This window comes from Pongo pygmaeus, chromosome X (assembly GCF_028885625.2).
Source record: "Pongo pygmaeus isolate AG05252 chromosome X, NHGRI_mPonPyg2-v2.0_pri, whole genome shotgun sequence".
NCBI lineage: Eukaryota > Metazoa > Chordata > Mammalia > Primates > Hominidae > Pongo > Pongo pygmaeus.
In genome coordinates this window covers 47,456,322-47,482,288 of record NC_072396.2, presented here as the reverse complement: position 1 = coordinate 47,482,288, position 25,967 = coordinate 47,456,322, and the positions used below count along the sequence as shown (strand labels likewise).

The window sequence follows — 25,967 nt, the reverse complement described above, 5'->3', positions numbered from 1 at the left end:
ATTGGTTATTCTAGTTATACATTCTTCTAAATTTTTTCCAAAGTTTTCAACTTCTTTGCCTTTGGTTTGAATATCCTCCCGTAGCTCGGAGTAATTTGATCGTCTGAAGCCTTCTTCTCTCAGCTCGTCAAAGTCATTCTCCGTCCAGCTTTGTTCCGTTGCTGGTGAGGAACTGCGTTCCTTTGGAGGAGGAGAGGTACTCTGGTTTTTAGAGTTTCCAGTTTTTCTGCTCTGTTTTTTCCCCATCTTTGTGGTTTTATCTACTTTTGGTCTTTGATGATGGTGATGTACAGATGGGTTTTTGGTGTGGATGTCCTTTCTGTTAGTTTTCCTTCTAACAGACAGGACCCTCAGCTGCAGGTCTGTTGGAGTACCTGGCCGGCCGTGTGAGGTGTCAGTCTGCCCCTGCTGGGGGGTGCCTCCCAGTTAGGCTGCTCGGGGGTCAGGGGTCAGGGACCCACTTGAGGAGGCAGTCTGCCCGTTCTCAGATCTCCAGCTGCGTGCTGGGAGAACCACTGCTCTCCTCAAAACTGTCAGACAGGGACATTTAAGTCTGCAGAGGTTACTGCTGTCTTTTTGTTTGTCTGTGCCCTGCCCCCAGAGGTGGAGCCTACAGAGGTGGGCAGGCCTCCTTGAGCTGTGGTGGGCTCCACCCAGTTCGAGCTTCCCGGCTGCTTTGTTTACCTAAGCGAGCCTGGGCAATGGCGGGCGCCCCTCCCCCAGCCTCGCTGCCGACTTGCTGTTTGATCTCAGACTGCTGTGCTAGCAATCAGCAAGACTCCGTGGGCGTAGGACCCTCTGAGCCAGGTGCGGGCTATAATCTCCTGGTGCACCGTTTCCTAAGCCCGTCGGAAAAGCACAGAATTCAGGTGGGAGTGGACCGATTTTCCAGGTGCCGTCTGTCACCCCTGGAAAGGGAACTCCCTGACCTCTTGCGCTTCCCGAGTGAGGCAATGCCTTGCCCCTGCTTCGGCTGGCGCACAGTGCACTCACCCACTGACCTGCGCCCACTGTCTGGCACTCCCTAGTGAGATGAACACAGTACCTCAGATGGAAATGCAGAAATCACCGGTCTTCTGCGTCGCTCACGCTGGGAGCTGTAGACCGGAGCTGTTCCTATTCGGCCATCTTGGCTCCTCCCCCCCAGGAATCATCTTTTTAAAGTTTGACATTGAAGGCAAGAGATCATTTCTTTTCTTTCTTTCTTTTTTTTTTTTTTTTTTTGATGGAGTCTCGCTCTGTCGCCCAGGCTGGAGTGCAGTAGCGTGATCTTGGTTTACTGCAACCTCTGCCTCCCTGGTTCAAGCGATTCTCTTGCTTCAGCCTCCCAAGTAGCTGAGATTGCAGGCACCCACCACCACGCCCAGCTAATTTTGTATTTTTAGTAGAGATGGAGTTTTGCTGTGTTGGTCAGGCTGGTCTTGAACTCCTGACCTCAGGTGATCCATCCACTTCGGCCTTCCAAAGTGCTGGGATTACAGGCATGAGCCACCACGCCCAGGCAGCAAGAGATAATTTCTCAGCACCATCAGTTGCTAGATTGCATGTGAGTTCATTAGATTGTATGTATGTCATATGAAAGAGATAACTAGAAATTAAATGCAACTCTAAAAGTTTGTTTTGCAATGTTATAAATGTTAATGCACCAAACAATTCTACAAAGACTAGAATTATGTTATAATCTAATATCTATTATTGTATCTTGTTTTGTTACTTAAATTTTTAGGTATTTATTGGCTTAACCAAATATATTGTTTTTCCTTAAGTTATTTAATTATTGCACTCTTCATTCATTAATTCACTCAAATATTCACTGGCTGTTTACCTATTTTTTAATGTATTCCCTTTTTAAAAGCCAGGTTTATTGAGGTATAATTTACATACAACAAAATTCATTTCTTTTAAATATACAGTTCAGTGAATTTTGACACTGCATACACTTGTGTAACCACACCAAAATCAAGATAATAGAACATTTCTATCCTCCTGGAAATCTGCTTTTGCAGAACATGCCCTTCTCCTACCCTGGCTCTTGGCAACTACTGATCTGTTTTCTGTCTCTATAGTTTTGCCGTTTTTAGAACATCATGTATTAGATAACCTTTTGTTTTCTAGCTTCTTTCACTTAGCATAATGCTTTTGAGATTCATCTGTGATGTAATATGTATCAATAGTTTGTTCCTTTTTTACTGCTGAGTAATATTCCATTGTCTGGATATATCACACTTTACTTATATATTCACCATTCATTGAACATTTGGGTTGTTTTCAGTTATGAGGTATTATAAATAAAGCTACTATGAACATTTGCTTACATGTCTGTGTGAGCACGGGTTTTCATTTCTGTTGGAATAAATACCCAAGGTGAGATTCCTTGGTTGCATGGTAAGTGTATGTTTAACTTTAAAAACCTGGCAATCATTTTTAGAAGATCTGAACATTTTTCATTTCCATCAGCAATGTAGAAGCTTTTCAGTTGTTCCACACCTTTACCAACTTTTGTTATTTAGGAATTTTAAATTTTATCAATTCTAGTGTGAAAGGGTATCTTACTGTTTTAATTTGCATTTCCCTACTGACTAATAATGTTGAACATCTTTTCTTATGCCTATTGGCCATCTGTATATCCTCTTTGAAGTCTCTGTTTGTACTTGTTTGCCCATTTTAAATTTATCTTTTTTTGTCTAATTGAGTTGTGTATTTTATATTTTCTGGATACCAGTCCTTCGTCAGATAAGTAGTATGCAATATTTTCTACCTGTCTGTGGCCTGTCTTTTCATTTCCTGAACTGTGTCTTTTGAAGAACAGAAATTTTAAGTTTTTGACAAAGTCCTGTTTATCAGTTATTTTTTCCTTTATTGTTTGTGCTTTTTGTGTTTATCTTAATACATTCTTAATAGGTTAACTATTTTGTATATCAAATTAACAGCTCTCACAGTCATTAATTGGTACTTTATTCTTACAATAATAAAGGTAAATATATCTCTCAAGAGATTAATACAATTTTTACTCCATCTTACATATAGACTTAATAAATACAAATGGTACACTTTTTTTATATTACTCAGATTGTTATGCTGGTCACTGTGCCATCGTGCAATAATTGGTCACTAACAGTCAAGGGATACCAAAAATGATATTGCAGGAGACGTTCAGTTACTTCTGAAGATCAGAGATGATTTTTGCCTAAGTCAAACTTTGGGATATCCCTAATTTACATTGGCTGGTTCTTTGTGTTTATTTTGGCATTAAGTACAGATTTAAATCTTTCCATGAAGAGACTCAAGCGCAATCATAATTTTTCACAAGACTAAGTCATATGCTGGCTACCCAAGCATTTGCTGACTATTTGTTATACAGGGACACAGGCCCTACTCACAAGGATGGCTATGGGAACATTATGCAAAGGGAGTTATTAAGAAATTAGCTTTGCGATCCCTCTGGAGTATCTTCCTCCTGCTATGAAATCAAGAGAGTGGTTTGGATGAGGCTTGTGGCCTTTAACATTTCATGTGTATAAGGATCACTGTCATCTAGACATCGGAACTTTTAAAATTCCATGACTTTCCTTCACTGTACCAGAGTAATTGTGACCCAGCTTCATTTGCTTAAATGCAGTTAAGGTTTTGCTGAATTTTTAGTGTTTAAGAGATTGCGTTGGGGTACCAGGTGATAGGAAGAGAAAATAAAAGGTTTCTGCCCCCGAGTTGACACTCTTGAGTGTAACACAACTGTGCACAGTGAGCCAAAGGGTGAGGCAGGCTGTGTGGCTGAGTTTAGGGTATGTGGGGATCAGTTGTAGGAGATGAGACAGGAAACATATTCAGGCAATAGATTGTGGGGGACCTTGATTGCCCTTTTGGGGCCCAAGGCTTCATTCCATTAAAAAGTGAATTGGCATTCATGAGTGAAGGCTTGGGCTGATTTAGGCCTACCTGAGAGTGACCCTGGCCTCCTATGCTCTATGTCATTGAAAACAGTAAGAGTTAAGATAATTCGGGGATGTTGCACCTACCTTGGTTGTCACATGGAGCTGCCCCTCCACTGGGAAGCTGTAAATTGGCGTGGGGACATTTGCTATGCCTGAAGGTGGTATAAAAGATTGACAGGAAAAAGGCTGTGTTTTTTTTCATCAACAAAATCCACAGACATCTTGCCTATCATCCGTGGCAGTCATACGTGACCTGTGTGGATGAGGGGCAGAAGTAGCTGTAGACTTGGGTAGCTGCTGGGCGTCCCATTGAGATGAAGCTGCGGTCCCTGATGGTTTTCCTCTCCTGTGTGCTAATATAAAGGTAAGTAAATATTGTATTAAATGGAAACCGGTGTGTGTCTTGGAGCTCTGGTTGCCGCTTGATCTCATCACCGTAGCTGTGCCACTGCACTGACACCTTGAAATGGAAGATTAGCATTACAAACTGGGCTAACTGGACTTGTGTTGGGGATACGGGGGATCTGAATGGGGGTTAGAGCAATGATAAGGTGAGAATAGGGAGGATCATCTGCCTTCAGGACAGACACTGAGACTGCTGTCAGCAGTTCTGGCACATGGTCTGGGGAAGAAGGAAGAACAGAACTTCCAACTTTAGCTCTGGTGAGAGGTCTGAATGGGGCCAGGGGCTCTTCTTAGCTGTTTAAACATTTTAAAAGTTTTTATTTTAAATAACAAAATTTAACAGTGCTTATATATGCCAGGCACCATTCCAGGCATTTTATTTTATTTATTTTTATTATTTTGTTTTTGAGACAGGGTCTTGCTCTGTTACCCAGGCTGCAGTGCAGTGGTGTGATCATGGCTCACAGCAGCCCCAGTGTCCTGGGCTCAAACGATCCTCCCAACTTCGGCCTCCCAAAGTGTTAGGATTGCAGGAGTGAGCCATGGCTCCTGGTCCATTCCAGACATTTTATAAATATTAACTCATTTAATTCTTCTAACAACTCAATACCATTTATAGTTTCCTGATGAGAAAATTGAGGCACAAAGAAGTTGAGTGACTTGCTCAGGTCATGTAGCTTAGTAAATGGTGAAGCTGAGCTTTGAATCCAGGCAGTCTGCCTCTAGACTCCCTGCTCTGAACCCTTCTGATTTCTATAGCTTCTCTTCCCCCATTCTTCCTCATAAGAAATAAGTGGTTTATGGTTTTGCTCCAGTGTTTGGGTTTCTTTGTGGCCACTCAAGATCAACCAATTCTTCGGGAAAGTGAAACCCAAGGCTCCACTGCCCAGCCTGACTGACTGCATTGACACGGTGGACAGCAGGGCAGAATCCAAGAAGATTTCTTGATTGGATGCTGAGCTAGTGAAGTATAAGGATCAGATCAAGAAGATGAGAGAGGGTCCTGCAAAGAGTATGGTTCAGCAGAAAGCCTCGCGAGTTTTAAAGCAAAAGTGGATGTATGAGCAGCAGCAGGACAATCTTGCCCAACAGTCATTCAACGTGGAACAAGCCAATTATACTATCCAGTCATTGAAGGACACCAAGACCACGGTTGATGCTATGAAACTGGGAGTAAAGGAAATGAAGAAGGCATACAAGCAAGTGAAAATCGACCAGATTGAGGATTTACGAGACCAGCTAGAGGATATGATGGAAGATGTAAATGAAATCCAAGAAGCACTGAGTCGCAGTTATGGCACACCAGAACTGGATGAAGATGACCTAGAAGCAAAGTTGGATGCACTGGGTGATGAGCTTCTGGCTGATGAAGACAGTTCTTATTTGGATGAGACAGCATCTGCACCTGCAATTCCAGAAGGTGTTCCCACTGATACAAAAAACAAGGATGGAGTTCTGGTGGATGAATTTGGATTGCCACAGATCCCTACTTCATAGATTGGCATCATTCAAGTATATCTTGTAAAACAAACACATATTATGGCACTAGGGGACTAGGAAATATTTATCTTTCCAAATTGACATAACAGATTTACGTTTCTTTCCTTTCTTTGAAGGAAAGTTTAATTACATTGCTCTTTTATTTTTTCCATTAGGAGACTCATTGTTTGGGAAATGCTTTTTTTGTACTAAAATTTGATTCCTTTTTTTCCTATGAAAATTGAACTTAGTTTAAAAGTATCTTTGGCTTGTATGACTTGTTTTCATTCATTAGTAATAATTTGAAATAAAATTAAGGAAATGGAATGTTAAAAATACATGACACTGTAACTCTGCAGTCTCAAAATGACCTGATAAACTGATAAGACAAAGATGAGATTATTGGGGCCGTTCATATTATGTTTCAGAACCATTTTCTATTGTGGTATTATAGGTTGGTTAAAGTGATGGCCTTTTTGGTGAGTTTTGTTGTGTCTTGTGAACAAATCATTACTGTGTCCAATATTGGAATGGAGTTATCACTACTGTATCATGAGTGGGTATTTTTATTCTGTGGTTCCCTCAGTATTACATCTTGACTTGTAATCAATAATGAATATTTCTTGATATTTAATGTATAGGACATTTATTTATACTCAATAAATATTTTTCAAAAGGATATAATTTTAATGATATCACTTCAGCTTAAAACCTCTACTGCGGAAACCACATTTAATAGAATTTTAATGTCATTTTAGCCTATAACTCCACTACAGAAACCAAGTTAACCATTGTGAGGAAAGAGCAAGGAACAATCTGGGCTTGGGCCCTGGGTCTACCATTTACTAACTACTGAGTAGTCTATTCAACTTCTCTAAGCTTCTGTTTCCTTATTAGTAAAATCATGCTTATCTCATAGAGCTTTTGTGAGGAATAATTGAGGTAATGGTCATAAGTACCTTGTTAACCGCAATGAGCTATTCTCATATGAGGGATTGTTAACAATAAAAAAAGCAACTGCTTCAAAAAAATAAAAAGAAGTGGAATTAATCGTTTTTAAAATGTCATTGTTTGTTGCTGCTGTTGTTGTTTTGAGAGGGAATCTCACTCTGTTGCCCAGGCTGGAGTGCAGTGGTGTGATCTCAGCTCACTACAACCTCTGCCTCCTGGGTTCAAGCAATTCTCCTGCCTCAGCCTCTCAAGTAACTGGGGCTACAGGCGTGTGCCATCATGCCCAGCTATTTTTTTTTTTTTGTACTTTTAGTAGGGATGAGGTTTCACCATGTTGGCCAGGCTGGCCTTGAACTCCTGACCTGAAGTGATCCACCCACCTCAGCCTCCCAAAGTGCTGGGATTACAGGCGTCAGCCACTGTGCGCAGCCAAAATGTCATTGTTGATGACTGAGTCAGAACACTCACACAGGTTACAGCTGCACAGGGTGGCATCACTGGGCAGTTTCCAGGAGGCATGGATTCCTTATGGTGTGTGTGGGTGAATATAGCACCTGCCCTTTGGCTTGTACACCTGTCCTGCATACCAAGGAAGGCCTATGCTATGGTTTTAGGGCCTCATATCACATTTCTTGACCCCCTTTGCTACTGAGACAGCCCCCTCTCCAAAATTCTTGGGGTCAGAAGGTGTATTTCCCCCTCCTCTTGGCGTCCTTGACGGGGTCCTTGGCTTTGATGCTCCTGTAGTCTCCTACTTTGCCTTTCCATAGGAGAGTGAGTAAATTTTCTTTGGGAGGAAACCCAGGCAAGTCTGAACAATGAATGTGCATTTGGGGCTGACTCTGGGATTCACACATTGCTTTGTGGTGATGTTTTTGCTTTCGTTTCTTTTCTTTTTTTTTTTTTTTTTTTTTTTTTTTTGTAGAAATCTTATTGCCAATACACCATGGGCTGCCCCACCCAGGCACATTAGTCATGGCAAAGGAAGCAAATCATTCCTTTTTGAAGATGAGCCTTATATTACATGAATCATTATATTAATCCTTACATGAAGTCCACCTGTTATATGTGGTGGTGATTGTATTTTGTCCATATTTCCTTTGCTGGGTGGGGAGATCAACTGTAGCTTTTTCATCCTGATTTTCATTCCTTGCTACAAAGCTGTCACAGTACTCCAGCTCCACACACTGCTGGCTGAACAGAGGCTGCTAAAATAGGTTGATCAAGTTGTGTTTTTCATTGTCGTAATTTTGCACCAAATGAAGCGTGACACATCCCACTCTGTGACAGAAGCTGTGAGTGACAGTTAGTTCCGTGTGGTGGCCTAAAATTACAGAACGTTACCTGCTGCTTACTAAGGAAGAATCTTCTGGAGGTTTTCCCTGTACCTCTGCTTGGAGCCCACAATAGGACTTGTGTATGGCATCTAATAAATTGCAATCCCAGTGTGACAAAGACCTGCAGGCACAGAGAAGAAATAACTTGGTCACATAAAGTTTTGGAGTTCTCAAATCACTCATTTAATGTTATTTTTAAACATCCATCTCTCATTTGGTTACTTTCTTTAATAGTCCAATTTTTATGTGTAATACAGAAATCAAATATCATAAATGGGATTGATAAAAGTCCTTCTTTGCCTCGTGGAATTTTAGTTTTTACAAATAACCTTAGAATAATTCAGGTAACTAAGGTATTTGGAGCAACAGTGCTTACTTGTACATGAAGAACTCTCTATCACTCTCTATTTTCCATTTTTCTGCAAGTAACTCAATTAGCTAGTTTAACAAACATTGTCACAGAAACAAAGTGTTTTTTTTAAAGCTATGGATCCTTGTGTTTATATTTTTAAAAAGCCATAAACAGGCATTTCTACCTTATTAAGAGGACTTAAACAGGTGTTTAAGCATTAAGACAGTGATGATTTTAAAACATAATAAAACTCTAAGTTAAGGCTTTTGTTTTGAAACCCACATTCATAGCTACTTATATGTGGAACACCTTTGTATTTGGGAGCAACGTGCTATTAAGGCTGTTGTTGGCCCTAGTACTCACTACCCGCCCTTACACACACACACACACACACACACCAGAGAGAAACAGTGTTTTTTTAGAGCCCAGGACCATCAAAATAGTTTTTTGACTTATCAAGCCTTGAACTAGAATAGGAAACCCACGTTTGTTCTAGTGTTTATGTGTTTAATGGTTCATACCATGAAGTTATATTTTGATTGCAGATGTGGGAAGCAAAATGGAAAAAAATGCATCTTGCTGACAAACATTGCCGACTGCCTTCACTAACTGCACTTAGCACAATACGTAATCATCTTTTCTCTTTGTTTACTTATTTATGGGCTACCCCTCCCTACCTGCTCTAGACTGAAGTTGAAAAAGGCAAGGCCTTTGCTTGTCTTCCTCGAGATTGCGCAGATATTGTTTGCAAGAGAGTCCCTATAGCCTTTGGTGGGTTGGTGGCTGTGATAGGGAGGGTCTTTTGTCAACCCTGGGCCTTCACTTTGGAAGCCATGCTGTGTTGCGATTAATTCTAATTAACCCATGCAGCATCCGAAGATAACCCCACAGGGAACTGAATTTTGAAGCAAACGTGTTTATTTCTTGGAAGCTTAATGGACAGATTGGGGGAAAAAAAAAAGAATAATTTGCTTCTAGCTTTGGAAGCCAGAGAAACCACAGGCTGAGGAGCATGCCCTTGTCCCTCAGTCTCCTATTAGCTTGCAGCTCTAATTTCTATCCAGGGTAATATGACCGAGGGGAACTATTTGCATCTTTGAAAATTCCACTCTTCTGCTGGCTTATAACAATAGAACAGTGCAAATGTATCTTGTGTGTTCTCTACCATTATGGATAATTACTAATGAAGTCTCTTTCTGGCAATTCTCATTAAGTGATTTAATTTTAGAAGTGGAAAGAACCATACCTATTGGAACACTTGAATCTCAACAGACTATTAAACTTTATTAAGAATAAGAATTATTCCCTGGAATTTTGTAAGATCACCTTAAATCAAATTATATTTTCAAAAAGGACCATAAAGATAATTGCAGTCAGAAAAAAATGTTTTAAATCATTATTAATGTAGTTATATGTATAAGGACCAGAGGCGATCCTTTTGTGGGCATGCTGATTTGAAGTCCTTTGTTCAGCCTGTTTGTTCTTAAGTTTATATTTTGTTGTACTGTGAGACCTTACCTTTAACATCCACTCATGTGATGCCTTATCACTTTTTTGAGAGGTTTTATTCTGGAAATTCAGGATATAGTCTTGGCAGTCTAAAAACATAGGTGGTTTTGCTTTGCTATATCATCTCAGCGATCCTCGGGGGTTATTTGGATGATCAGTTCCATCAGCTAGGGTCCTCTTCTTTTCTCTTCTCTGCCATGGCTGTGAGGGAGGTCTTGGAGGACAATAATGCCAGGTAGAGGAGGATGCAAGGTGTATGTGGGGAATTCTGAGGAGTTGAATATGAGTGTTTATGTGTAGGGGCGGATGGCAGTGGGAAGTGAAATTGGCAGATGCCAGTGCTTTGTGGGCCTTGAATGCCATGTTAAGGAGCTTGGATTTTTTTTTCCCATGGATGATGAAGCTGCTCAATAATTTTAAGCAGGGTCATGGCATGACTAGCCTCATTTGTGATTCAGAGAAATTAGTCTGGTGGCTGATGGAGAAGGAATGATTGGGGAATCAGGGGAGAAGCAGGGGGGATAGTTAAACGATTGCAGAAAATCCAGTCAGGGAGCTTGAACCAGAGTAATGATGATAAGGAGAAGAGGGGGTGACCAGGAAAATGCTTGAGATGTAGAGTTGGCAGGAGTGGGAAAGGACAGGATATGGGTGTGATGATGTGCTACTCAGTGGCACTAAGTTTTTGTGCTTGAATCAAATAATTGCTCAAGTCCTAGAACCAAAGTTTCTTTCTGAGGAAAATCTTGTTTGTGATTATAGAACTTCTCTTCAGCAGACAAGAATATGCAAGTCAAGATCTTTGATTTCTTTTTCATAACAAGTATCATTACAACCAACATACCTGGAAGATGTAGCCTATAGATCTTTTACGTTACCAGCTATTGAGGTCCTCAGTAATGACCTTAATCATGTTTGTTGTTCATCTTGTTCTTGTCAGAAGCCTGGCTGAAAATTTTGGTATTTGAGAGAGGAATGTTCTTAAGGAATATATTACTTACTAGTTTCTCAAAAAATAATTTAAGTCAAAACATCAGGAAATGACAGATTAGACCATGTTATTTTGCCCTTCAGCCTTTCACTCCTGGAATTGCCCTTATAGAACCAAACTAAATTTATGTCTTTAGTTTTCTCTTAGAGCTACTCATATATGGAATGCCTTCACATTTACAACAAAAATGTTATTAAGGCTATTGACCTTCGTGGCCCCCTCCCCCTAATTTCCACAAAATCCTGAGATAGTTTCTTCTTAGAGCACAAGAGCGACAAAGTATTTTTTGAGTTATCAAACCTTAGGCTAGAGTAGGAAACCTATGTTTGTTCTAGTGTTTTCCATTTTGTTCTTGTCGGCAAGAAGCACAAAGTTTTAAGCTTATTTTCTATGGTTTTCCTCAAACAACTTTTAAAATTATTATTTTTATGTATTGTGCTCTTTTATTTATTTTATTTATTATGCTCATATATTAACTGGATTTGTGTTTTTAGTTTAACCCATTTTAGTCAGTTTGATAAATATTTTTTTATTATACTTTAAGTTCTAGGGTACATGTGTACAATGTGCAGGTTTGTTACATATGTATACCTGTGCCATGTTGGTGTGCTGCACCCATTAACTCGTCATTTACATTAGGTATATCTCCTAATGCTATCCCTCCCACCTCCCCCCACCCCACGACAGGCCCAGGTGTGTGATGTTCCCCACCCTGTGTCCAAGTGTTCTCATTGTTCAATTCCCACCTATGAGTGAGAACATGCGGTGTTTGGTTTTTTGTCCTTGCGATAGTTTGCTCAGAATGATTGTTTCCAGCTTCATCCATGTCCCTACAAAGGATATGAACTCATCCTTTTTTATGGCTGCATAGTATTCCATGGTGTATATTTTCTTAATCCAGTCTATCATTGATGGACATTTGGGTTGGTTCCAAGTCTTTGCTAGTGTGAATAGTGCTGCAGTAAACATATGTGTGCATGTGTCTTTATAGCAGCATGATTTATAATCCTTTGGGTATATACCCAGTAATGGGATGGCTGGGTCAAATGGTATTTCTAGTTCTAGATCCCTGAGGAATCGCCACACTGTCTTCCACAATGGTTGAACTAGTTTACAGTCCCACCAACAGTGTAAAAGTATTCCTATTTCTCCACATCCTCTCCAGCACCTGATGTTTCCTGACTTTTTAATGATCGCCATTCTAACTGGTGTGAGATGGTATCTCATTGTGGTTTTGATTTGCATTTCTCTGATGGCCGGTGATGATGAGCATTTTTTCATGTGTCTGTTGGCTGCATAAATGTCTTCTTTTGAGAAGTGTCTGTTCATATCCTTTGCCCACTTTTTGATGGGGTTGTTTGATTTTTTCTTGTAAATTTGTTAAGTTCTTTATAGATTCTGGATATTAGCCCTTTGTCAGATAGGTAGATTGTAAAAATTTTCTGCCATTCTGTAGGTTGCCTGTTCACTCTGATGGTAGTTTCTTTTGCTGTGCAGAAGCTCTTGCGTTGAATTAGATCCCATTTGTCAATTTTGGCTTTTGTTGCCATTGCTTTTGGTGTTTTAGACATGAATTCCTTGCCCATGCGTATGTCCTGAATGGTATTGCCTAGGTTTTCTTCTAGGGTTTTTATGGTTTTAGGTCTAACATTTAAGTCTTTAATCCATCTTGAATTAATTTTTGTATAAGGTGTAAGGAAGGGATCCAGTTTCAGCTTTCTCCATATGGCTAGCCAGTTTTCCCAGCACCATTTATGAAATAGGGAATCCTTCCCCCATTGCTTGTTTTTGTCAGGTTTGTCAAAGATCAGATGGTTGTGTATGTGTGGTATTATTTCTGAGGGCTCTGTTCTGTTCTGTTGGTCTAGATCTCTGTTTTGGTACCAGTACCCTGCTGTTTTGGTTACTGTAGCTTTGTAGTATAGTTTGAAGTCAGGTAGCGTGATGCCTCCAGCTTTGTTCTTTTGGCTTAGGATTGTCTTGGCGATGTGGGCTCTTTTTTGGTTTCATATGAAGTTTAAAGTAGTTTTTTCCAATTCTGTGAAGAAAGTCGTTGGTAGCTTGATGGGGATGGCATTGAATCTATGAATTACCTTGGGTGGTATGGCCATTTTCACGATATTGATTCTTCCTATCCATGAGCATGGAATGTTCTTTCATTTGTTTGTGTCCTCTTTTATTTCGTTGAGGAGTGATTTGTAGTTCTCCTTTAAGAGGTCTTTCACATCCCTTGAAAGTTGCAGTTGAATAAATATTTAAAGTATGTTTCTGAAATGAATAAAGATTTGGGCCGGGCATGGTGGCTCACACCTGTAATCCTAGCACTTTGGGAGGCTGAGATGGGCAGATCACTTGAGGTTAGGAGTTCAAGACCAGCCTGGCCAACATGATGAAGCCCCATCTCTACTAAAAATACAAAAATTAGCCAGGTACAGTGGCGTACATGTGTAATCCCAGCTACTCAGGAGGCTGAGGCAGGAGAATCGCTTGAACCCCAGAGGCGGAGGTTGCAGTGAGCTGAGATTGTGCCACTGCACTCCAGCCTGGGCCACAGAGCAGACTGTGTCTCAAAAAAAAGATTTTGGATGACCGTACATCAGTATTTTTTGGGACATTTAAGAAGATGACTGCTCCTTGTGCAGTAATTTTCTCTTAAAAACTTCAAAACACTTTATTACACAAATACAAGAAAAATTAGCACAAGTATCAGGGTGATTTTTGTGGTACAATGTGGGATTCTAATCACCTGACCTTTGGTGTAATTAATATGTATAATATATCTGTCCATCTTATAGAACTCAGAGCACCTTTTGAGTATTTTCCAGGAATATGTAACACAATTTGAACTTTGGTTTTTATGACATAGTTCTTGTCTGCAATGCTGATTACTTACTCAAGAATGGGACACCTCCTTCCCAATTATTTCACAATTTCTTTAGGAAAATGCAGTTATTCTGGTGGATCCATGTTGCCATAACTCATGAGACTAGGTGTCCAGGATGGAGAAGTAGGGCTAGGATTTTTTGTTTCGTTTCTGTCCTGGGCAACCTTTATCGTTTTGGTCAGAGTTCTGGCTTTATCCAGAAGCCAAGTGACTTCAGTACAAGGTGGTTTCCCCCTTCCCCAAACAGCAGGGAACTAGAATCAGAAACAGGAAAAAATAAATAAAAAGAAACAAATTATGATCAAAATACCTTCAAATAAGGTTTTAAAGCCACTTGGGTACTATTCGCCTATTGATATCAGAATCATCCCTTCTTGTTTGGGTATAAATCAGTTAGATCTCCAATTTGCTAATGGTTACAATGGATATTTTAAACCAGAAGAGTCAGTACATTTATGATAGCCATAGAGTCCACATGATTCTATATTTAAAGTGTTTTAGGGGGTGAGTGAGTGGGAATTTGAGAGCAGATTTGGGTAAGGAAATTCCTTCCCCTCTGCTTTTGTAGCACCTGTGTCTGTTGCAGCATTCGTGCTGTGTGCTAGAGCTTCTGGTCTTACTGAGGAGGATCCTGCCTGAGTAGTCTCAGGGTTCATAGCATCCAGTGGCTGAATGTTTATTGAATTAAGGCAGGCAATAGGGATTCCTTTCTTGGTTTATCAATGTTTGTTTCTTCTCTTTTTAATAAAGAAACTGGCTGGTTTCTATTTGCGTGCTCAAAATAAGCATATCTTTACCAAATGTTGCTGGAAGTCAGAGCCCTCTAAGGCCCTGCAAATGCTCACCTTACCACTTATCCCCTTAATGATATATCATGCATCTAGGTTTATGCATCTGAGCATTGGACTGGGATCTAGAAGTCTCAGGTCTGAGTCACTCCTTCAGTCTTCAGTACCCATCTTCACTTGAGCAGACCACTTAATATCTCTAGACTTCAACATCTTGATTTATAAAATAAGATTACTATTATAAGTCAGGGGCTGTCTATATGTGCACTGCCTGCCTTAAGGACTTTTGCCAGAAATAAAATTAAGTAACGTACAGATGTTCCTTGACGTATGATGGAGTTATGTCCTGATAAAGCCATCATAAGTTTAAAATATTGCAATTTGAAAATGTATTTAATACACCTTACCTACCAAACATCATAGCTTAGCCCAGCTGACCGTAAATGTGCTCAGAACACTTACATTAGCCTGCAATTGGGCAATATCATTTAACACAATGCCTGTTTCATAATAAAGTATTGAATAGCTCATAATTTATTGAATACCATACTGAAAGTGAAAACAGAATGGTTGTATGGATACTCAAAGTTCGGTTTCTACTGAATGTGTATCGCTTTTGCACCATCCTAAAGGGGAAAAATTGTAAGTCGATTCTAAGTCAGAGGGCATGTATAAGGCTTCTCAAGACTGAAAAATACACTGTGTGACGTTTGTCATTTTCAGCTAACCGAGAATGAGGGCACATTCGCAAAAATTTGATTAGATTCAGAATTTAACCTTATACCACTGGACTTATATTTTGGGGATCAGTGAATCATAATGTAGTTATTAACAATTTTGTGACCATTTCCAGGAGCTAACTGTAACTGAGCCATTATAAAGAAAAAGCTGTTCAGTTATAGGGACCCAAAAATATACCAAATCAGTCAAGTGTTTATTGAATGCCTACTGTATGCCTGCTACTGTGCTATTCCACATGTGAAATAGAAAAGAAATCTTACCTATAGGTCTGATGCTCAAGGAATTTACAGTCTAGTTAGGGAGGTAGAATAATTTAAGAACTGGACTAATCTGTGATATAAATAAATACTTTAAAAATTCTTTAAAAATTATTTTTAGGATACTTATTGAGAGAAATGAGGTATCAATGTGAATAAGGAGCTTGGGTAGGGTCTTAAAGAGTTGAAATTAAACCTGGGAACATAATCCAAGTGAAAAGGAATTTTGTCAAGATGGAGTAATTTAATCTAGCGCAATGTCTGATATACAGTACATGCTCAATAAGTATTAATTTGCTTGATGAATGAATCTCTTTCAATAAATTTATCTTCTAGTTTGCCAGTTCTCTCTTTACTGTGTCTAGTCTGCTGTTGAACTTGAAAATGAAATAAAAATGCTAAGATCATGTTTTTCTTTTCCAGGATTTCTGTTGGTTCTTTCTAAACTCACAATCCTCTACTCCACACTACACTCCTTAACCCTTCCCCTGCCTTATTTTTAGCCACAGCACCTACCATATTCTAACATACCATGTAATCTACTTATTTTGTTTCTTATGTTTCTTCCCTTATTAGAAATATAACGAAGTTCCAGGAGAGCAGGAATTTCTATTTGTTTTGTTCACTGACATATATCTCCAAACACTAGAACAGTGCCTGGGACATAGTAGGATCTCAAAAAATATTTGTCAAGGATCTTAAAAAATATATGTGTTGTCCGTAAGTATGGAGGCAATAGTGAAACCTGCCAAATTAGATTGGGGTGGAGATGGGGTCCTTGTAGAGTCCAGTAGGAAATAAAATTTGGGGAGGGGCTTTATTATGGCCAGATTATATAGAGCATCCTGTGTGGAGGGGAGGTTTGGGGCTTCAACATAGTAGACACGTATATTATTTACAAAGCTGAGCCAAATATCCATAATTTACTTGTTGTCCGGGAGACATCAGGAAATAGCAGAAAGAACTCTAGCTTTGGAATTGGAAGTATGCAAGTTACAATCCTACTTCTACAGTTTACCAGCTATGTGGTCTTAGGCAAGTTACTTACTCTTGAAGATCCAGTTTGTTTTTTGTTTTTTGTTTAACTGTAAAGTGGTGTTAATAATCCCTACCTCATCAAGTTGTGGTGAAAATTAAGAGATAATATTGTAAGTAAAATCCCTAGTACAAAGTGGGTGCCCAGTAAGTAGTTCTTAGACTACACTGGCTGATTTGAAACTATTAGCATACTAAAATGTACTTTTTCTGTTTGGGGCACATTACTTAGAGTAATAGGAAAAAGCAGAAAACATTGAGTGTAGTATATTGAGGCAGAGTATTGTAACTGTGGTTTAGGAAAAATAACTACTAACTATGAGTAAAAATGAAAAAGAAGATACTATATTTGGGTGTTTTACAGTCACGAAAAAAAAAAAAACCCACAGAAATAACTAGTATTTTTTCACTTCTCCAAAACGTTTTGAAACCTTGAGTTAATTAAGAAGGGAGAGGAAAATCCCCTTATAGTACTAGAGTCACTAATAGTGTGGTCTCTGAAAGTACCGAACCACAGGGAAGTCACCGGGTTCTGGAGGAGATCAGCTTTCCTGGAGTGGTCCAGTCCTCATGGATATTCTTTTCTGGGTAGGACCTGCATGTTGTCATGAACCTAGGGCACTAACTTGACCCTCCGCAGAAAAAACTTTCAATGTTAAGTCCTCTGCTTGCTAAAGGTCACTCAAGAATAATTCTCCTGGAGAAGCCTTGTGCATTTTCTTTTCTCTCTTTTTTTTTTTTTTATTTTTTTTGAGATGGAGTTGTACTCTTGTTGCCCAGGCTGGAGTGCGATGGTGTGATCTCAGCCCACTGCAACCTCCACCTCCCGGGTTCAAGCGATTCTCCTGGCTCAGCCTCCCAAGTAGCTGGGATTACAGGTGCCCGCCACCATGCCCAGCTAGTTTTTTGTATTTTTAGTAGAGACAGGGTTTCACCATGTTGGCCAGGCTGGTCTTGAACTCTTGACCTCAGATGATCCACCCGCCTCAGGCTCCCAAAGTGCTGGGATTACAGGCGTGAGCCACCACGCCCAGCCTGCCTTGTGCATTTTCTATATAACTGGTTGTTAAAGATGTTATCCTTTTTTGCTAATTGACCCATGGATAAGGGGCCATCTGACAGCTTTGTCTGAGAATTTAGGATTAAGCAAACATTTATTTCTCTTAACTGGTTATTCCCTCTTATCAGATGATGAGAATTAAATAGCACACAGTGCTTCCTTTTTGTTTCAGTTATCAAGAAACTCAGAGCACCATGTAATGCTTGATTACAATAACAGAAAGTCTAGGAGGACCATAAATTTACTTCCTCCTTGTATGCTATAGTTCAGTACTGTCATTTTCTATTTTAAGCGGCTTGCTGTGTAGAGCACCTTAAAGGCTTTACAAAATAGCCTGAGTATACCTAATTTGGCATTTGACTAATTTAACATTTCCCCAGATGTGACTCAAACATTGTGTAAATGTAGTGAGTTTAAAAGACCCAGGTGTCTAGCAGTAGGGACGTGGTTTAAGAAACTGTGGCATATTAATACACCCCATTTAGAATTTTTATCTTAAATTCTAAAGCAAATCTGTTACTGAGCCCATATACAAGACTCAGTGCACAATGTATAACTGAACAGCAGTGAACATGAATGAATTTATGTTTCAACGTGAGTAACTGATATGGTTTGGATATTATTTGTCCCCTCCAAATCTCATGTTGAAATGTGACCTCTCGGGGGAGGAGCCAAGATGGCCGAATAGGAACAAGTCCGGTCTACAGCTCCCAGCGCGAGCGACACAGAAGACGGGTGATTTCTGCATTTCCATCTGAGGTACCGTGTTCATCTCACTAGGGAGTGCCAGACAGTGGGCGCAGGTCAGTGGGTGAGTGCACCCTGCGCCAGCCGAAGCAGGGGCGAGGCATTGCCTCACTCAGGAAGCGCAAGGGGTCAGGGAGTTCCCTTTCCAGGGGTGACAGACGGCACCTGGAAAATCGGGCCACTCCCACCCGAATACTGTGCTTTTCCGACGGGCTTAGGAAACGGTGCCCCAGGAGAGTATAGCCCGCACCTGGCTCAGAGGGTCCTACGCCCACGGAGTCTTGCTGATTGCGAGCACAGCAGTCTGAGATCAAACAGCAAGTCGGCAGCGAGGCTGGGGGAGGGGCGCCCGCCATTGCCCAGGCTCGCTTAGGTAAACAAAGCAGTCTGGAAGCTTGAACTGGGTGGAGCCCACCACAGCTCAAGGAGGCCTGCCCACCTCTGTAGGCTCCACCTCTGGGGGCAGGGCACAGACAAACAAAAAGACAGCAGTAACCTCTGCAGACTTAAATGTCCCTGTCTGACAGCTGTGAGGAGAGCAGTGGTTCTCCCAGCACGCAGCTGGAGATCTGAGAACGGGCAGACTGCCTCCTCAAGTGGGTCCCTGACCCCTGACCCCCGAGCAGCCTAACTGGGAGGCACCCCCCAGCAGGGGCAGACTGACACCTCACACGGCCGGCCAGGTACTCCAACAGACCTGCAGCTGAGGGTCCTGTCTGTTAGAAGGAAAACTAACAGAAAGGACATCCACACCAAAAACCCATCTGTACATCACCATCATCAAAGACCAAAAGTAGATAAAACCACAAAGATGGGGAAAAAACAGAGCAGAAAAACTGGAAACTCTAAAAACCAGAGTACCTCTCCTCCTCCAAAGGAACGCAGTTCCTCACCAGCAACGGAACAAAGCTGGACGGAGAATGACTTTGACGAGCTGAGAGAAGAAGGCTTCAGACGATCAAATTACTCCGAGCTACGGGAGGATATTCAAACCAAAGGCAAAGAAGTTGAAAACTTTGAAAAAAATTTAGAAGAATGTATAACTAGAATAACCAATACAGAGAAGTGCTTAAAGAAGCTGATGGAGCTGAAAACCAAGGCTCGAGAACTACGTGAAGAATGCAGAAGCCTCAGGAGCCGATGCGATCAAATGGAAGAAAGGGTATCAGCCCTGGAAGATGAAATGAATGAAATGAAGCGAGAAGGGAAGTTTAGAGAAAAAAGAATAAAAAGAAACGAGCAAAGCCTCCAAGAAATGTGGGACTATGTGAAAAGACCAAATCTACGTCTGATTGGTGTACCTGAAAGTGACGGGGAGAATGGAAACAAGTTGGAAAACACTCTGCAGGATATTATCCAGGAGAACTTCCCCAATCTAGCAAGGCAGGCCAACATTCAGATTCAGGAAATACAGAGAACGCCACAAAGATACTCTTCGAGAAGAGCAACTCCAAGACACATAATTGTCAGATTCACCAAAGTTGAAATGAAGGAAAAAATGTTAAGGGCAGCCAGAGAGAAAGGTCGGGTTACCATCAAAGGGAAGCCCATCAGACTAACAGCGGATCTCTCGGCAGAAACCCTACAAGCCAGAAGAGAGTGGGGGCCAATATTCAACATTCTTAAAGAAAAGAATTTTCAACCCAGAATTTCATATCCTGCCAAACTAAGCTTCATAAGTGAAGGAGAAATAAAATACTTTACAGACAAGCAAATGCTGAGAGATTTTGTCACCACCAGGCCTGCCCTAAAAGAGCTCCTGAAGGAAGCGCTAAACATGGAAAGGCACAACTGGTACCAGCCACTGCAAAATCATACCGAAATGTAAAGACCATCGAGACTAGGAAGAGACTGCATCAACTAACGAGCAAAATATCCAGCTAACATCATAATGACAGGATCAAATTCACACATAACAATATTAACTTTAAATGTAAATGGACTAAATGCTCCAATTAAAAGACACAGACTGGCAAATTGGATAAAGACTCAAGACCCATCAGTGTGCTGTATTCAGGAAACCCATCTCACGTGCAGAGACACACATAGGCTCAAAATAAAAGGATGGAGGAAGATCTACCAAGCAAATGGAAAACAAAAAAAGGCAGGGGTTGCAATCCTAGTCTCTGATAAAACAGACTTTAAACCAACAAAGATCAAAAGAGACAAAGAAGGCCATTACATAATGGTAAAGGGATTAATTCAACAAGAAGAGCTAACTATCCTAAATATATATGCACCTAATACAGGAGCACCCAGATTCATAAAGCAAGTCCTGAGTGACCTACAAAGAGACTTAGACTCCCACACATTAATAATGGGAGACTTTAACACCCCACTGTCAACATTAGACAGATCAACGAGACAGAAAGTCAACAAGGATACCCAGGAATTGAACTCAGCTCTGCACCAAGCGGACCTAATAGACATCTACAGAACTCTCCACCCCAAATCAACAGAATATACATTTTTTTCAGCACCACACCACACCTATTCCAAAATTGACCATATACTTGGAAGTAAAGCTCTCCTCAATAAATGTAAAAGAACAGAAATTGTAACAAACTATCTCTCAGATCACAGTGCAATCAAGCTAGAACTCAGGATTAAGAATCTCACTCAAAACCGCTCAACTACGTGGAAACTGAACAACCTGCTCCTGAATGACTACTGGGTACATAACGAAATGAAGGCAGAAATAAAGATGTTCTTTGAAACCAACGAGAACCAAGACACAACATACCAGAATCTCTGGGATGCATTCAAAGCAGTGTGTAGAGGGAAATTTATAGCACTAAATGCCCACAAGAGAAAGCAGGAAAGATCCAAAATTGACACCCTAACATCACAATTAAAAGAACTAGAAAAGCAAGAGCAAACACATTCAAAAGCTAGCAGAAGGCAAGAAATAACTAAAATCAGAGCAGAACTGAAGGAAATAGAGACACAAAAAACCCTTCAAAAAATAAATGAATCCAGGAGCTGGTTTTTTGAAAGGATCAACAAAATTGATAGACCGCTAGCAAGATTAATAAAGAAAAAAAGAAGAATCAAATAGATGCAATAAAAAATGATAAAGGGGATATCACCACCAATCCCACAGAAATACAAACTACCATCAGAGAATATTACAAACACCTCTATGCAAATAAACTAGAAAATCTAGAAGAAATGGATAAATTCCTCAACACATACACCCTCCCAAGACTAAACCAGGAAGAAGTTGAATCTCTGAATAGACCAATAACAGGAGCTGAAATTGTGGCAATAATCAATAGCTTACCAACCAAAAAAAGTCCAGGACCAGATGGGTTCACAGCCGAATTCTACCAGAGGTACAAGGATGAGCTGGTACCATTCCTTCTGAAACTATTCCAATCAATAGAAAAAGAGGGAATCCTCCCTAACTCATTTTATGAGGCCAGCATCATCCTGATACCAAAGCCTGGCAGAGACACAACAAAAAAAGAGAATTTTAGACCAATATCCTTGATGAACATTGATGCAAAAATCCTCAATAAAATACTGGCAAACAGAATCCAGCAGCACATCAAAAAGCTTATCCACCATGATCAAGTGGGCTTCATCCCTGGGATGCAAGGCTGGTTCAATATACGCAAATCAATAAATGTAATCCAGCATATAAACAGAACCAAAGACAAAAACCACATGATTATCTCAATAGATGCAGAAAAGGCCTTTGACAAAATTCAACAACCCTTCATGCTAAAAACTCTCAATAAATTAGGAATTGATGGGACGTATCTCAAAATAATAAGAGCTATTTATGACAAACCCACAGCCAATATCATACTGAATGGGCAAAAACTGGAAGCATTCCCTTTGAAAACTGGCACAAGACAGGGATGCCCTCTCTCACCACTTCTATTCAACATAGTGTTGGAAGTTCTGGCCAGGGCAATTAGGCAGGAGAAGGAAATCAAGGGTATTCAATTAGGAAAAGAGGAAGTCAAATTGTCCCTGTTTGCAGATGACATGATAGTATATCTAGAAAACCCCATTGTCTCAGCCCAAAATCTCCTTAAGCTGATAAGCAACTTCAGCAAAGTCTCAGGATACAAAATCAGTGTGCAAAAATCACAAGCATTCTTATACATCAATAACAGACAGACAGAGAGCCAAATCATGAGTGAACTCCCATTCACAATTGCTTCAAAGAGAATAAAATACCTAGGAATCCAACTTACAAGGGATGTGAAAGACCTCTTCAAGGAGAACTACAAACCACTGCTCAAGGAAATAAAAGAGGATACACACAAATGGAAGAACATTCCATGCTCATGGGTAGGAAGAATCAATATCATGAAAATGGCCATCCTTCCCAAGGTAATTTACAGATTCAATGCCATCCCCATCAAGCTACCAATGACTTTCTTCACAGAATTGGAAAAAACTACTTTAAAGTTCATATGGAACCAAAAAAGAGCCCACATCGCCAAGTCAATCCTAAGCCAAAAGAACAAAGCTGGAGGCATCACACTACCTGACTTCAAACTATACCACAAGGCTACAGTAACCAAAACAGCATGGTACTGGTACCAAAACAGAGATATAGATCAATGGAACAGAACAGAGCCGTCAGAAATAATGCCACATATCTACAAGTATCTGATCTTTGACAAACCTGAGAAAAACAAGCAATGGGGAAAGGATTCCCTATTTAATAAATGGTGCTGGGAAAACTGGCTAGCCATATGTAGAAAGCTGAAACTGGATCCCTTCCTTACACCTTATACAAAAATCAATTCAAGATGGATTAAAGACTTAAATGTTAGACCTGAAACCATAAAAACCCTAGAAGAAAACCTAGGCATTACCATTCAGGACATAGGCATGGGCAAGGACTTCATGTCTAAAACACCAAAAGTAATGGCAACAAAAGCCAAAATTGACAAATGGGATCTAATTAAACTCAAGAGCTTCTGCACAGCAAAAGAAACTACCATCAGAGTGAACAGGCAACCTACAAAATGGGAGAAAATTTTCGCAACCTACTCATCTGACAAAGGGCTAATATCCAGAATCTACAATGAACTCCAACAAATTTACAAGAAAAAAACAAACAACCCCATCAAAAAGTGGGCGAAGGACATGAACAGACACTTCTCAAAAGAAGACATTTATGTAGCCAAAAAACACATGAAAAAATGCTCACCATCACTGGCCATCAGAGAAATGCAAATCAAAACCACAATGAGATACCATCTCACACCAGTTAGAATGGCAATCATTAAAAAGTCAGGAAACAACAGGTGCTGGAGAGGATGTGGAGAAATAGGAACACTTTTACACTGTTGGTGGGATTGTAAACTAGTTCAACCCTTGTGGAAGTCAGTGTGGCGATTCCTCAGGGATCTAGAACTAGAAATTCCATTCGACCCAGCCATCCCATTACTGGGTATATACCCAAAGGACTATAAATCATGCTGCTATAAAGACACATGCACACGTATGTTTATTGCCACATTATTCACAATAGCAAAGACTTGGAACCAACCCAAATGTCCAACAATGATAGACTGGATTAAGAAAATGTGGCACATATACACCATGGAATACTATGCAGCCATAAAAAATGATGAGTTCATGTCCTTTGTAGGGACATGGATGAAATTGGAAATCATCATTCTCAGTAAAGTATCGCAAGAACAAAAAACCAAACACCGCATATTCTCACTCATAGGTGGGAATTGAACAATGAGAACACATGGACACAGGAAGGGGAACATCACACTTCGGGGACTGTTGTGGGGTGGGGGGAGGGGGGAGGGATAGCATTGAGAGATATACCTAATGCTAGATGACGAGTTGGTGGGTGCAGTGCACCAGCATGGCACATGTATACATATGTAACTTACCTGCACATTGCGCACATGTACCATAAAACCTAAAGTATAATAATAATAATAATAATAATAATAAAAAGATAAAAAAAAAATAAAAATAAAAAAATAATAAAAAAAAAAAAGAAATGTGACCTCTCATGTTGGAGGTGGGCCTGGTTGGAGGTGTTTTGATTAATGGGGGTGGATCCCTCATAAATGGCTTGGTGCCATCCCTGCCACTAATGAATGAGTTCTTGATCCGTTAGTTCAGGTGGGATCTGGTTGTTTAAAGAACCTGGCATCTCCCCCCTCTCTCACTTGCTCCCTCTCTTCATGTGACATGCTGCCTCCCCTTCGCCTTCCACCATGGTTATAAGCAGCCTGAGGCCCGCCTCAGAGACTGATGTGGACACTGTGCTTCCTGTACAGCCTGCAGAACCATGAGCCAAATAAACCTCTTTTCTTTATAAATTACCCAGTCTCAGGTATTTGTTTATAGAATTGCAAATAGACTAACACAGTAACCTGCAAAAAACATAATATGGAGTTAAAAAAGGAGATGCAGCAAAATTCATTCAGTTAATACAACAGGAAATGCTGCTTGTCCCCCAGTATCTGCTTTCCATTTTTTTCCTCATAATAGAATTTTAGAAGGTTCAATGACCTCTCAGAAAGACTTTATTTTCTTGCCTCTCTTGCAGACAAATGTGATCATGTGACCAAGTACTTGGCCAATAGGATATCAGTGGAAGTGTGTGTGTGTGTGTGTGTGTGTGTAATTTAGAGGCTGTGCCATTAAAGGGAGTGCCTTCCCTGGTTGTTTTCTCATTTCCCTTTGCCTGACACGTGGGCCTGATGGTGAGGGCAACACCCTCTCAGTGGTAGAGCAGGAAGATGAGGGAGGGGTAGTGAGGGAGGAGTAGGGAGCCACCACTTCATCCCAGGAATACTTATGCTCTGACTCTTCTGTGAAGGAAGGAGAAACTTGTCTAAGCCACCATTATTTTGGTCTTTGTTCAAGCAGCTACACCTGCTTCCTAATTCTATATGATACTATTTATGTAAGTTAAAATGAGCAAAACAATATTTATTATGTATCTGCGGACATGTATATTTAGTAAACCTGGACTGGATACAGACTAAAATGAATGACAGTTGCCTCAGAGGTAGAAGGGAAGGAATGGGACCAGGGAAGGAGGAAATACAGCCTACTTCCTCTCTTTACACTAAAGCCACAAGGGATTCTCTTTTCTGTGTGTTGTGCTCAGTCGACTATGTCAGAGTAGGACAGTCAATTCAATGATGAAGAATCTGTATGTTTGTGATTTTTGTGATTGCTTTATGCCACGCGGTTTTCTGTTGGCTTTTAACAGTGACTTTTACCCCATATGAAGTGATTGGATTAAGAGAAAATAGTGGCTCACCCTTAAAGCAAATGTGGAGGACAGAGCCATGGCTCTCATGACAGGAGTGAGCTATGAAATATACCTGGGAAAACAGATGCTATTGCAGTTTGATGGTAAGACCTGTGGCACAGGTGTTGCTGGCAGGCTGCAAGAGGCCCCACAGGGGGCATTCTCCATTTGCCCAGACTCTAGACAATGCCATTGCTGGCTCAAAAGCTGAAATTGTCAGCAGCCTGAGTGACTGTCT

The 25,967-nt window shown here is 40.4% G+C and overlaps 2 protein-coding genes across 6 annotated transcripts in view; both read left to right on the top strand.

Annotated features, from left to right (window-relative positions):
• The window catches only part of SLC9A7 (solute carrier family 9 member A7), a 167,426-nt gene that overhangs the window by 35,116 nt on the left and 106,343 nt on the right, over positions 1–25,967 (top strand). The gene's annotated exons all lie outside the window — the stretch shown is intronic.
• On the top strand, positions 4,726–5,992 carry LOC129024016 (charged multivesicular body protein 5-like). The gene has a single exon (XM_054471011.2). The coding sequence runs from the start codon at positions 5,328–5,330 to the stop codon at positions 5,832–5,834; it is 507 nt and encodes a 168-aa protein (XP_054326986.1). The 5' UTR covers positions 4,726–5,327; the 3' UTR covers positions 5,835–5,992.